Raw genomic sequence first — 12,929 nt, forward strand, 5'->3', positions numbered from 1 at the left:
AAGACCAACCAAGAGGTGCATTTATGAGTTACAATATATGCTGAATTTGATACAGAAATTATTTTTGTTAATGGTGTAAACCAAACAACAGTAGTCGGCAAAACAAAAGAATTTTGGATATGAGTCAACAAGCATTGCAACTCAAGAAAGTAAGAACGAGGAGCATGGTCTTGACAAACAAGGGCGGAGTAGGATTTAAAACTTATGGGTTCGAAACTCTAAATATTTTAAGTTATTGGGTTCTAAATTCGTAATTTATATTTATATAATAAATTTCTTAAGACAAATACATAATTTAGACCAAACTAAAGCTAATGAGTTCAGCCGAACACGTAGCTTCTACTCTCTTGCTGCCCCTGCCGACAGTGGCGGAGCTAAAGAAGTAAATGCGGGTTAGTACGAATTCAGTAGCTTTTGCTTAGATCTTGTATTTGTATTTAAAAGTTCATAAATATGTATCAACATTCAATTATGAACCTAGTAACTAAAACGAATTATGGATTTTATGACAAATTCAGAACCCATAAACTTCAAATCATGTGTTATAGTCTACTAAAATTGTAACAAATTCAGAACCCATAAACTTCAGAAAGCCAATAATACGGATCATATATAAATTTATGTGTTATAATCTACTAAAATTGTAACAAATAATAAATATGAGTCCATAACTTTAAAAATATAATCGGTTCAATATCAACAAGCTTAAGGATTGAACTCATAGAATTTAAATACTGGATCCGACTCTGCTCATCGACAAAAGGGTCCATGGCCAACTAGTGTTTCTGAATGCATAAATGTTTCTTGTTTTCTTCATATTAGTCACTGCATGTATAGGAACACAGCTAAATGTTCCTATCAAGGATCATGAAACAATATCAGCTACAAAAAACTTATTGCATGCATTAATATGGACTTATGGTGTCCACAATATTTTCATTTTATAAATGATTTCAATTTCTGCTGCTGGACTCTTTCTCTAGTTCTGACCCACGCATGAAAACTAAGTAAAACGTGAACAAATTCCTATACTCAATCCAATATATGATAACACTTATCTTGTAGTTGTATATATTTGGGATTACCTCCTCTTTGTATTATGCTTGTACAATTTTTTTCTAATGACTTGTGATTCCAATCCACAATAATTGAAATTTTTTTATTATATAAAATGAGCTGCATGGCGTCCACATTGACAACGGGCCAAGTTAACTTGTAAACAGTTATAAACGTAGGAAAAAACTCCTTTTTCATTCACTAACACTTATTATAACTTGTTATAATATGATGTTTAATGTATTTGATGTAAGCATAAACTTTAATTTATACCAGGATCTTGAACATGATAATCTTACATGTAATTGCCATAGAAAACATACCTGAAGCGGAATCCATTATCTTGAAGCGAAAGCATTAATTCAAAAACTGGTTTCTCGCCCCTTGCCCTAACTTTATGTTACCGTTGCCTTTAATGATGGAAGAAAGAAAGTAAAATCCGGTAACCCTAATGGGTGGGGAGAGGACCAATTTATAGAGGTTCTCACTTAATCCGGTACGTTCATCAAGTAACCGATCGGACGGATAAGATTTGCTCATTAATTAAATATTAATTATGGGTCTAATCTTATTGGGTCACATACACGTAAGAAAATAGTTTACATTTGAACCATGCAATTTACCCCTTTATGGCTAATGGTGTCCATCATTAGTTCTAAGTTCTAACAGTAAACTATTAATCCGAGTTTATTCTTGATTTATTTTGCTTGAAGCAATTATTAATTACCCAACAAAAACAGTTATTTCTACTAAGTATGCTACAATCAAACTTATCTATACTAGTCTCATTTGTTCTGGAATTTTTTTGTTATTATAGCAAAGTGTTGTTATAAAGAACACATATTATAACATAGCATAAAAATTGATTCCATAAACACTTGGCTTTTATAGTGAATGATTGTTATATAGCAATGCTTTTATACAAGGGCGGAGTCAGGATTTGAAGTTTATGGGCTCTGAACTGGCCACTAAACACATAGCTCATCTTAGTTACTGTGTTTGCAATTAGATATTATACTTATTTGATGAATTTTTTAATATAAATACAGAATTTAAACAAAAACTACTGGGTTTGGCCGAACCTATACTCAATACTCTATTTCCGTCTTTGTTGTTATACATAGGTCTGACTCTGTATACCATTAATTAGCAGTATCCCCCAACGTTTATAGTATTTTGGGCTGGACACTTAAAGGTAGCTTCTAAAGAACATTCGAAGTGACGTTTATGATGGTGGAACAGACCTATAAACTTGAAGCCCAACAAACATCTAAATTGTTGATGGGCCCTCGTGAGATCCAACGTCGAAAGGCTAATGGATCCCTCACTAGCAAATTTTTTCTTACAAAAATAGCCAGATGGATTTACTGTTTATTTTTTTAGCCGATATGCACAAAATATATATACTAATTATACATGATTATACATATTATATATATATATATAAGGGCTTTTGCTATTATTCGCTGGCTATTTTTAATTTAAGCGATTGAATAGACAACTATTTAGGTTAATATTTCAACCTATATGAAGGGCTCAAAATTGTTACACAATTCATTTGATCGTGGTTTTGACTTTTGACGTAAGTTTTTATTCTTGAATTGAACTTCAAATTTAGGTTTCAGTCTTCTTCCGAATAACAGAGGTACAAAAGCTATATATGCAGAAAAATGACATAGTAACTAATATAGAACATTCACTTGTAAAATGAATAATAAGTTATTTCATAAAACAACAAATCAACCAAATAACCTAGAAGAACATATGGAAAGATAGTTGAGCATTAAGTGATGTTTGGCTATAATTTCATATTTTTAATGCATTATTTACCTTACATTTTAGGGTTTTAATCTTAAACTATACTATATTTGTGCTTAATTGAGATTATTTTATGTGTAGGTACGTTGAAGACGAAACTGGGAGCAAAGTAGATATTTTATGCATATTTTATGCACTACAAGAATGACCCGTGATTATTTGATGATGAGAATAATTTTGATGTCATGATTGGCTTGTGATTATTTGATGATGGAGTGATGATTAATATTTGAAAAGCAAATTAAAGGAAGACAAAAAAAAAAACAAGAAACAAGGCAAAAGAAGAGTTGAAAGAAGAAACGATAATGAGAAAGGGAGGAAAACAAAGTTAGGCAAAGAAACAATTCAAGACGGAAGCAACAGAATTGAAAAAGGAACAGCTCCAGGCTACGCGAGATTTATCGTTCGCTAGAAAGCATGCGACGCGAACTCTGTTGCTCGCTATTGAGCAGGCGGCGCAAGCTTTGTGGCTCGCTACAGAGCTGGCGAGGCAAGGCCTAAGACGAGGTGGAGCGCGCTACAGAGATTGCGAGGCACAGCCTATAGCGAGGATGTTCAGGGTTTTAAGACCTATTTTGTCTCCTATTTGGTTTTGGACTTGGTTATTTCGTATAGGTCTTTTCCTTACACGTACAAATAGTCATTAAACACCATTTTTAGAGGAGTTTTTGTGACCGGAGGCAAGAACATCACGTGGAACAATTTTTAGAGGAGAAAATCATCGAGTTCTTCATTCCTTTATCTTTTCTTTGTAATTTGTTTATGCAAAATACTTGAGAAATTGTTACTACAAACATGAGTGGCTAAGAACCCTAATATTCCGGGGTCATGGGTGCTACATGAATGTGCTATTTGAAGTTTAATTTGACGAGTTTGAGTTTATCATATTGAGTTGTTTATTTAATTATGTTTTTAATTATTTTGTTGAGTAGCTAACAGTGAAATATTATCTATGAATCTAGAGTTGAACTCGAAAGTGGGAATTCTAGATTGCGTATAAAATTAAATAGAGCAAGTTCTTGAACCTGGGCATCCGGGAACGGATTCGCAATTAGGATAGACATATACCTAATTGTCTTGCTTGGTTGAAATACAGGAATTGTGAATGCATTCTTGTTAATATTAATTTCATAGACATATAGGTAAGTTAGCTTGAATAGGCAAGTAAGAACTCGACAGATTCTTATGAGTAATATCAACCATGTCAATCAACAATTCAAATAAATATATTAGTTATTTTAAGTCAAGAACGCAACATGATTGTTAGTTAACCTGTGACCTTGGAGTATCCTCTCCTCTTGATTGTTATCCGAAATTGCTTAAGTGTTGTGGTTGATTTCTAGTTATTTCATTGCTTGATAGTTTTAGGTAGTAAATTAGTCAAATATGTATTTTGTGAGAAATCTCTTGAATCGATAAGTTATTTGAGTTTGAATCAGTCAAAAGTTAATCATAAGTCTTCGTGGGAACTATTTACTCACTACTCACGTATACTTGCGTGAGTGAGTTTGGCAGCAACAAGTTTTTGGTGTCGTTGCCGGGATCTTAGAAATTAGCTACTTGACTGAGTTAAGCTTTTATTAGTTATTTGTTCAAGTTTTAATTTTCAATTTGCCTTGTTTATGTTAACGCAGGCTTTTCTCTTGAATGCGGAGGAGTAGAAGCGCAAACAACCTCCTTCCTCTTGATCCTGAAATTGAATGAACACTTCACAGAGTGAGGAAGGAAGTCGAAACTAGAACTAGAATAAAAAGAGAGTTAGACATCATAGTTCAACCGCAACCAATAGAAATGGTCGGTAACGAAGAGCGTGCAATGACAGAAGCCGCAAGGCCCAATCTTGCTAATATGACTCAGGCTATCATGAAGCCTGACATCACAGGGCATTTTGACCTCAAACAGTACATGGTAGAGCTGATTCAGTACACAGGGCAATATGTGGGTCTATCTCATAAAGACCTGCAGAGGCACATTCAGAATTTTCTGAAAATTACGGACACTTATAATTATCCGAATGTTTTCAAGGACTATGTCAGGTTGATACTATTTCCCTTTTCACTGCTGGGGGAAGCTAAGAAATGGTCGCAAAAGGAGCACGCGAACTCAATCCACACTTGGGATGATCTAGCAAGGAAATTCTTAATCAAGTTTTTCCCCATTAAGAAGACAAAGTCGCATAGGAGTCAGATTTTTGGGTTCTATCAACAGGATGGAGAGACACTTCGTCAAGCTTGGGAAATATACAAGAAGCTACTCAGAGACTGCCCGCATCATTGTCACACCGATGAGGTGTTGGGTCACACTAGGCATCAAAGATGAATCTTGATTTAGCTTGTGATGGTAGTTGCATGGTGAGGCCGTATAGTGAAATCCAACTCTTGCTAAATAACTTCACCGCTAATGATCACAATTGGCAAGGAGGTGGGGACTCACGAAGAACAATTAAACAGAAAGCAGTCGGGGTAATTGAGCTTGATGACTTCTCAGTCATACGAGCCGATATAACAAAATTGGCAAATTAGATGAATAGAATGACAATACAACAAACACAATAGATACAACATGTACAATAGATGTCTATTTGCTTCAAACTTCATGGCACAGTCATCTGAATGACATGTGCCCCACGAATCCTGAATCTATATACTATGTGGGGTAACAGAGCAGAGGTTCAATGAATCAGCATGCACAATATGGGAACACTTACAATCCAAATTGGATGAATCATCCTAATTTCTTATGAGGTGGAAACCAGCCGACTCAAAATCATTATAGGCCCCAAGAAAATATCAATCAACCTCAGAAGCCACCTCGACAAATAGAAGAGAGTACGAATGAATTGTTGAAAAGGTTATTGCTTGACAATCAACAACTCAAGACCGATTTCAGAAATCTTGAGAGGCAAATGGGGGAGTTAGCATCAAATCAAAATACTAGGCCCGCAGACGCTCTTCCTAGTGATACAGAGGAGAACCCTCAAGTTAATGTTACATTCAAAAACGGGAGGGAACTAGAGGGAGTGACAAAGAAGAGAAAGGACAAGCCTATACATGAGGGGGAGTTGATTACTAAAGCAACACATGAGTCAAAGAAAGATGATGCAAGTTCAAAGCCAGTGGAGGCTGCAAGGCCACCATCACCTTTCCCCCAAAGATTGCAAAAGAAAAATGACGATCACATGTTCAACAAATTTCTCTCTATGTTGAGCCAGGTTCAATTGAATATTCCATTGGTGGATATACTTCGTGAAATCCCAAAGTATGCTAAGTACATAAAAGATATAACGGCTCACAAGATGAGATTGACTGAATTCGAGACAGTTGCACTTACTGAGGATTTGCACTCCAAGGTTCCAAAACAAGCTTCCGCAAAAGCTTAAGGATCCTGGCAGTTTCACCATCCTTGTGCGAATTGGTAATATTGATGTGGGTCGTGCTCTTTGTAATTTGGGGGTGAGCATAAATCTGATGCCCTTGTCCTTGTTCAAGCAATTGGATCTGGGAGCTCCAAGACCAACCACTATGATGTTGCAGCTAACTGATAGGTCTATAGGATACCCTAAAGGAGTGATTGAAGATGTGTTGCTGCAAATTGGGAAATTCATCTTCCCTGCGGACTTCATTATCCTAGATTATGAGGCTGATGAACTGGTTCCAATCATATTAGGACAACCTCTCTTGGCTATTGGTGATGCAATTATTAAAGTGAAAGAGGAAAAATGATTATGAGGGTGGATAACGAGGAAACAGTCTTTAATGTCTACAAGGCAACCCAACTTCCCCGCCATTATGAGGAGCTCTCTATGATATCTGTTATGGAGGTGGATGAGAAACTTCTTGACATGAGTGTATATCTAGATGATTCTTTAGAGAAAACACTCATGTTGTTCGATATCTTGGAGATTGATGATGAGGTTGAGGAGATGATGCATATCCTTGATGCATCATGTGCTTACATATAGGGAACACCTCTTTGATCCCCTAAATAGGCCAAGTGGGCCTCCTCCAAAGCTGTCGATTGAACAAGCTCCAAAAATAGAGCTTAAACCCCTGCCCCCTCACCTTCAATATTCTTATTTGGTTGGTTCCGACACTTTACTTGTTATTGTTTCTTCTGACTTGTCTAAATTGTAGGAAGAAAAGTTGTTGAGAGTGCTACGTGAGCACAAGCGAGCAATTGGGTGGACGATATCTGACATTAAAGGCATTAGTCCAGCTTTCTGCATGCATAAAATCCTCATGGAGGACGGGCACAAGCCAAGTGTAGAGCAACAACGCCGTCTAAATCCAATTGTGAAAAAGGTGGTAAGAAAAGAAGTGATTAAGTGACTTGACGCAGGTATTATATTTCCAATCTTTGATAGCAAATGGGTAAGCCCTATCCAATGTGTGCCTAAGAAAGGGGGGATGATTGTAATGGTTAATGAAAATAATGACCTGATTCCCACAAGAACTATCACTGGGTGGAGAATTTGCATAGATTATAAAAAAATTAAACAATGCCACCCAAAAGACCACTTTTCCCTCCCCTTCATTGATCAAATGCTTGACAAATTAGTTGCACAGGAATACTATTGTTTCTTAGATGACTATTTGGGGTATAATTAGATTTCTATAGCCCTAAAGGACCAAGAGAAGATCACATTTACGTGTCCCTATGGCACGTATGCGTTCAAGAGAATGCCCTTTGGTCTCTGTAATGCACCTACGACTTTTTAAAGGTGTATGATGACTATTTTTACTTACATGGTTGAAAGATTTGTAGAGGTGTTCATGGATGATTTTTCTATGTTTGGATGTTCTTTTGATAATTGTTTAATGAACCTTGACAAAGTGCTTGCTAGGTGTGAAGAGACAACTTGGTGCTAAACTGGGAAAAGTGTCATTTCATGGTACGCGAAAGTATAGTCCTGGGACACAAGGTGTCCAAAAGTGGTTTGCAGGTGGACAAAGCAAAGGTGGAGGCAATTGAAAAATTGCCCCCACTGACATCCGTCCAAGGCATTCGCAACTTGTTGGGCCATGCAGGTTTTTGTCGTCGTTTCATTAAAGATTTTTCAAAAATTTCTTATCCTTTGTGCAGGCTTCTTGAGAAAGATACCTCATTCGAGTTAGATGATGTCTGTCTGAAAGCATTTGAGGAGCTGAAGGAAAGGTTGGTTACTGCACCAATTATCATTGCCCCGGATTAGGCGTAACACTTTGAGTTGATGTGCAATGCGAGTGACATAGATATCAAAGCTATTTTGGGGCAAAGGAGAAATAAAAACTTTCACTCCATTTATTATGCGAGCAAAGTTCTGAATCCAACCTAGATGAATTACACTGTTACTAAAAAAGAGTTGTTTGCAGTGGTGTGGGCGTTTGACAAGTTCAGATCCTATCTAGTGGGTACCAAAGTCATCGTCTACACAGATCATTCAGCTATCAGATACTTGTTTGAAAAGAAAGATGCCAAATCGAGGCTGATTCGTTGGGTCCTCCTCTTGTAAGAATTTGACTTAAAAACCCGAGATTGAAAAGGGACAGAGAATAAAGTGGTTGATCACTTGTCCAAATTAAAAAATCAGAACCATGTAGCTGAAGGAGGATCAATCAAAGAAAGATTTCCTGATGAGCAGTTATTAGCAATCACCTCGAGTGAAGCCCCGTGGTATGCAGATTATGTAAATTTTATTGCAAGTGGGTGATGCCACCAGAATTGACACTCGATAATAGAAGAAGATTTCTACATGATGTGGGGCTCTACATGTGGAATGAGCCATTCCTATATAAGCAGTGCGTAGATCAATTGGTACGAAGGTGTGTCCTTGAGGAGGAGATGAATGCAATATTGCATGACTGTCATGCTTCTCCACACGGAGGACACCATGGTGGGGACAGAACTGCCCAAAAAGTACTACAATCGGTTTTCTATTGGCCAAAATTGTTTAAGGATGCACACGCCTTTGTTAAAAAGTGTGATAGGTGCCAAAGAACCGGAACAATAACGAAGAAGCACGAGATGCCTTTGCAGAATATTCTGACAATGGAGCTCTTTGATGTTTAGGGGATTGATTTCATGGGACCGTTCCCATACTTTAATGGTCACAGATACATTTTGGTGGCAGTTTACTATGTGTTTAAGTGGGTGGAGGCCATTGCTCTTCCAACTAATGACGCAAAGGTAGTGGTAAACTTTGTAAAGAAGCACATCTTCACACGCTTTGGGAATCCAAGGGTGCTGATAAGTGACGGATGAACTCATTTTTGTAACAAATTATTGAATAATGTTCTTGAAAAGTATGGAGTTAAGCACAAGTTTTCCACTACCTATCACCCCCAAATGAGTGGTCAAGTGGAAGTTTCAAACATAGAGGTAAAGCAAATTCTGGAAAAAACAGTAAGAGGAAATAGAAAACACTGGGCCAGAAAGCTGGACGACGCATTATGGGCATATCAAACTACATACAAGACCCCCATATGTACTTCTCTATACAGGTTAGTTTATGGGAAGGTGTGCCACCTGCCCGTCGAGCTTGAACACAAAGCCTATTGGGCAATCAAAAAGATGAATATGGATATGGACTTAGCTGGTGAGAAGTGGTTGTTTCAACTCAGCGAACTTGATGAGTTTTGATTGCACGCATATGAAAATGCCAAATTGTATAAAGAAAAGACCAAGAGGTGGCATGACAAGCACATCCAACATCGTGAGTTTGAGTCAGGTCAAGAAGTTCTCTTGTTTAATTCGAGGTTGAAGATTTTCCCCGGAAAGCTTAAGTCTCGATAGGCAGGTCCTTTTGTTGTGGTAAGTGTGAGGCCTCATGGAGCGGTGGAATTGCGTGATACGAGCTCAAGTGGTACCTTCTTAGTAAATGGGCAATGAGTAAAATATTATTGGGGTGGTGTGATGACTCGGCCAGTCGTCTCATGAGTTACCGCTCCATTTTTCCCATTTCTATTTCTATATGCTCTGTTATCAGTGTTTTGTGGTATTGGGTTGGTCGAATCGAATCCGGAATGATTTTGGTAAGGTTTGAGACACTTAGTCTCTTTTAAGGAAACTTAAGTTGGAAAAGTCAAACAGATATTGACTTATGTGTTAGAGGGCTTGGATATGAGTTCTGATGGTTCGGTTAGCTTCGGGAGGTGATTTTTGACTTAGGAGCGTGATCAGAATGAATTTTGGAGGTTCGTAGTAGATTTAGGCTTGAATTGGCGAAGTTGATATTTTGGCAATTTTCGGTTGGTAGGCAAGATTTGATATGGGGGTCAGAATGGAATTCTGAGAGTTACAGTAGTTCCGTTGTGTCATTTGGGATGTGTCTGCAAAATTTCAGTTCATTCAGACGTGGTTTGGTTGGGTTTTTGATCAAAAGCGAAATTTGGAAGATCTTAGAAAAATTTGGCTTGAATCCAATGTGTTTTGGTTGATTTGATGTTATTTGAGGTGTTTTGAAGATTGGTACAAGTGCGAACAAGGTATTAGGGTATGTTTGTGCTTTTGGTTGAGGTCCCGGGGGGCCTCGGGGTGATTCCAGATGGTTAACGGAAAAGTTTGGACCTTATTGTTGCTGCTGAAGTTGCTGCTTATGGTATTTACACACCTGCGGATTGGGGACCGCAGGTGCATCGCCGCAGAAGCGGATAAAGGATCGCAAAAGCGGAAATGCCTGGAAAGGCAGTTACCACAGATGCGGTTAATGGACCGCACCTGTGGAGGCGCAGGTGCGGAAGATTGATCGCAGAAGTGGGTTTGGTCCATTAAGTGATTTTCGTAGAAGCGGAAGAGGAACCGCATATGCGGTACCGCAGAAGCGGGTATTGTGCTGCAGATGCAAAAATGACTAGGCAGAAGGTATAAATTGTAGCCTTCGCGAATTTTAGCTATTTTCACCATTTTTACCTCGGCTTTGGAGCTTTTTGGACGATTTGAGTGAGGGATTTCAAGGGAGCTTCATTGAGGTAAGGAATTTGGACTTGAAACTTGTTCCTATGCTATTATTTCACGGATTAGAGCTAGAAATTATGGAAATCAAGGGTGACAATTGGGGAGACTAAGGCTTGGGAACTTAGGCCTTTAATTGAGGATTTGGTGGACCATTTGAGGTCGGATTTCAGAACTTTTGATATGTATGAACTCGTGGGGAGATAAGGAATCTATTGATGAAAAAATTATTGAATTCCGAGATGCGGGCCCGGGGGGTCGCGTTTTGGTAATTTCGGGTTTCATGTCGTAGTTTGATTATTTTAGCTTGGGCTTCGTTCTCTTAGCATATTTTGACGTCTTCGTTCTGATTTTGGATAGATTCGATGCGAGTGGAGGCTGATTCGAGGGGCAAAGGCGTCGCGAGCTAGAGATTTGACCAGTTCGAGGTGAGTAATGATTGTAAATGATGTTCTAAGGGTTTGAAATCCCGGATTGCACATCGTAGTGCTATATTGAGGTGAGGCACATGCTTGATGACGAGCGTGGAGTCGTGCACTATTGGGGATTGTTATTTGGTCCATCTTGATTGATGATTTTACCGCATATTTGACTGAAATCTATTTGTTATCATCATTACGTGGGGTCGTGGCTTGATTGATATGAGGCTGAGGGCCTAGCAACGATGCCACGAGATGGCTTGATATTGCGCTTGGGTCGTAAGGGGCCCCTCAAGGAGTCTGTACACCCCAGTGAGCGCGGGTACCCATTGTGATATGAGATTGAGCCCGAGGGGCTAGTATTGTTCTATGTGATTGCCCGTGGGGCTGGTATTTTTGTAGTGTCTGTTTTTATTTTGTAGGATTTTAAGCATAGGGAGAAAGCCAAAAGAAGTGTGCTAAAGCGAGTTAGATGGTGAGAACTGAGTGTGAGGTGACCGCACAAAAGACCATGCCTAGGGGAAGTCTTAGTACCTCGTGAGTCGCTATTGCTTCGGCCTTTAGCCTTTCAGGGAGTTTCTTGTCCACCATCGTTATTGTTTTATTTTATTTGTGCATTAGGGACACTACACTCTTTTAAGTATGGGGTGAGAGAATTTCTCTAGATAATTAGTAGTAGTGTGTTTGAAAAATGTTAACTTCTTTTTTTTATTTTCGTAGTTGTCTAGTAATTTAGTAGTTATGAAAAACTTAGAAAAAAAGTAGAAAAAGTGGGCTTTTCCCGATGATGGATCTCCTAGATCGCTTTCTTGAGGGATTTAAGTCAAAAAAAAAGGACAAAAAAAATTTCTTTGTAGGTAGTATATTAACTCCCCCTTAGTTTTTCTTTATGCCGCGGTTCTTTTCTAAAGGTTTTGTTTGAACCGGGTATAGTTAGTTTTATTTTTTTATGAGTAGGAGACATTATGAGATGAATTGAATTGAAGCAATATCTTTTGACTTTGTTATGCCTTGAGAATTGTGAGTACTTTGATTGTGATACTTAGACTTAGTTTCTGACTCTTGTATAAGTACCTTAAATTGTATAATCTTAACTTTACTTATCTGCTTTGACTAGAGTGTCTTGATGAGTCTAATCCTGAGTGAGTTATGTGCCATGTGTATGAGTTTTGTGTGGTATTCTGTGCATTGCATTTGATATTTAGAACTTACCTTGTGTGTTTGTAAAGCAAAATAGCTATTTTATTCAGTCTTGGAAGTAATATAGGCATTTTTTTGTTGAGCCATATATATATATATATATATTACCCGCTTAATTGTTATATATCGTAGTTAACCCCTTTGAGCATGTAATCTTGTTTCTTTGGCAACTGCGTTACAAGCCGTACCCATTTGTTTGAATTAACCATTTATATGAACCATTTAACCTCTTATGAGCACTTGAATTGTTATGAACTTTGTAAAAGTTAAAGTGTGGGGTGGTTGGTTTGGATTTTGAGTGGAACTAATGAAATAAGGAGAAAGGTGAACTGTTTTAAAAAAAAATAAGAGTCACTTGAATTGAAAAAGAAAGAAAAAATTGCTATGAAAAATATTCCTCGATAGTGGTGACTCTTGATGTAATTGTGCTTAAAGAAGTATGGAGTTAATATACATTGATGTAAATGTGGAGTTATAGGTTGACATTAGGGGTGTTCATAAAAATCC

General features: G+C 37.9%; 1 protein-coding gene across 1 annotated transcript; it reads left to right on the forward strand.

Moving 5' to 3' along the window:
- The first annotated feature begins 5,779 nt into the window (after positions 1-5,779).
- On the forward strand, positions 5,780-6,596 carry LOC104233092 (uncharacterized). The gene is made up of 2 exons (XM_070173943.1): positions 5,780-6,132; positions 6,224-6,596. Exons 1-2 carry the CDS (start codon positions 5,780-5,782, stop codon positions 6,594-6,596), a joined length of 726 nt encoding a protein of 241 aa, XP_070030044.1.
- The last annotated feature ends 6,333 nt before the right edge of the window (positions 6,597-12,929 follow it).

This window comes from Nicotiana sylvestris, chromosome 4 (genome assembly GCF_000393655.2).
Source record: "Nicotiana sylvestris chromosome 4, ASM39365v2, whole genome shotgun sequence".
Classification (NCBI taxonomy): Eukaryota; Viridiplantae; Streptophyta; class Magnoliopsida; order Solanales; family Solanaceae; genus Nicotiana; species Nicotiana sylvestris.

Coding starts and splice junctions, on each gene's coding strand:
- LOC104233092 (XM_070173943.1), top strand. CDS start 5,780: ATGGGGGAGTTAGCATCAAATCAAAATACTAGGCCCGCAGACGCTCTT. Junction 6,133..6,223: donor ATACTTCGTGAAATCCCAAA/GTATGCTAAGTA, acceptor TTGCACTCCAAG/GTTCCAAAACAAGCTTCCGC.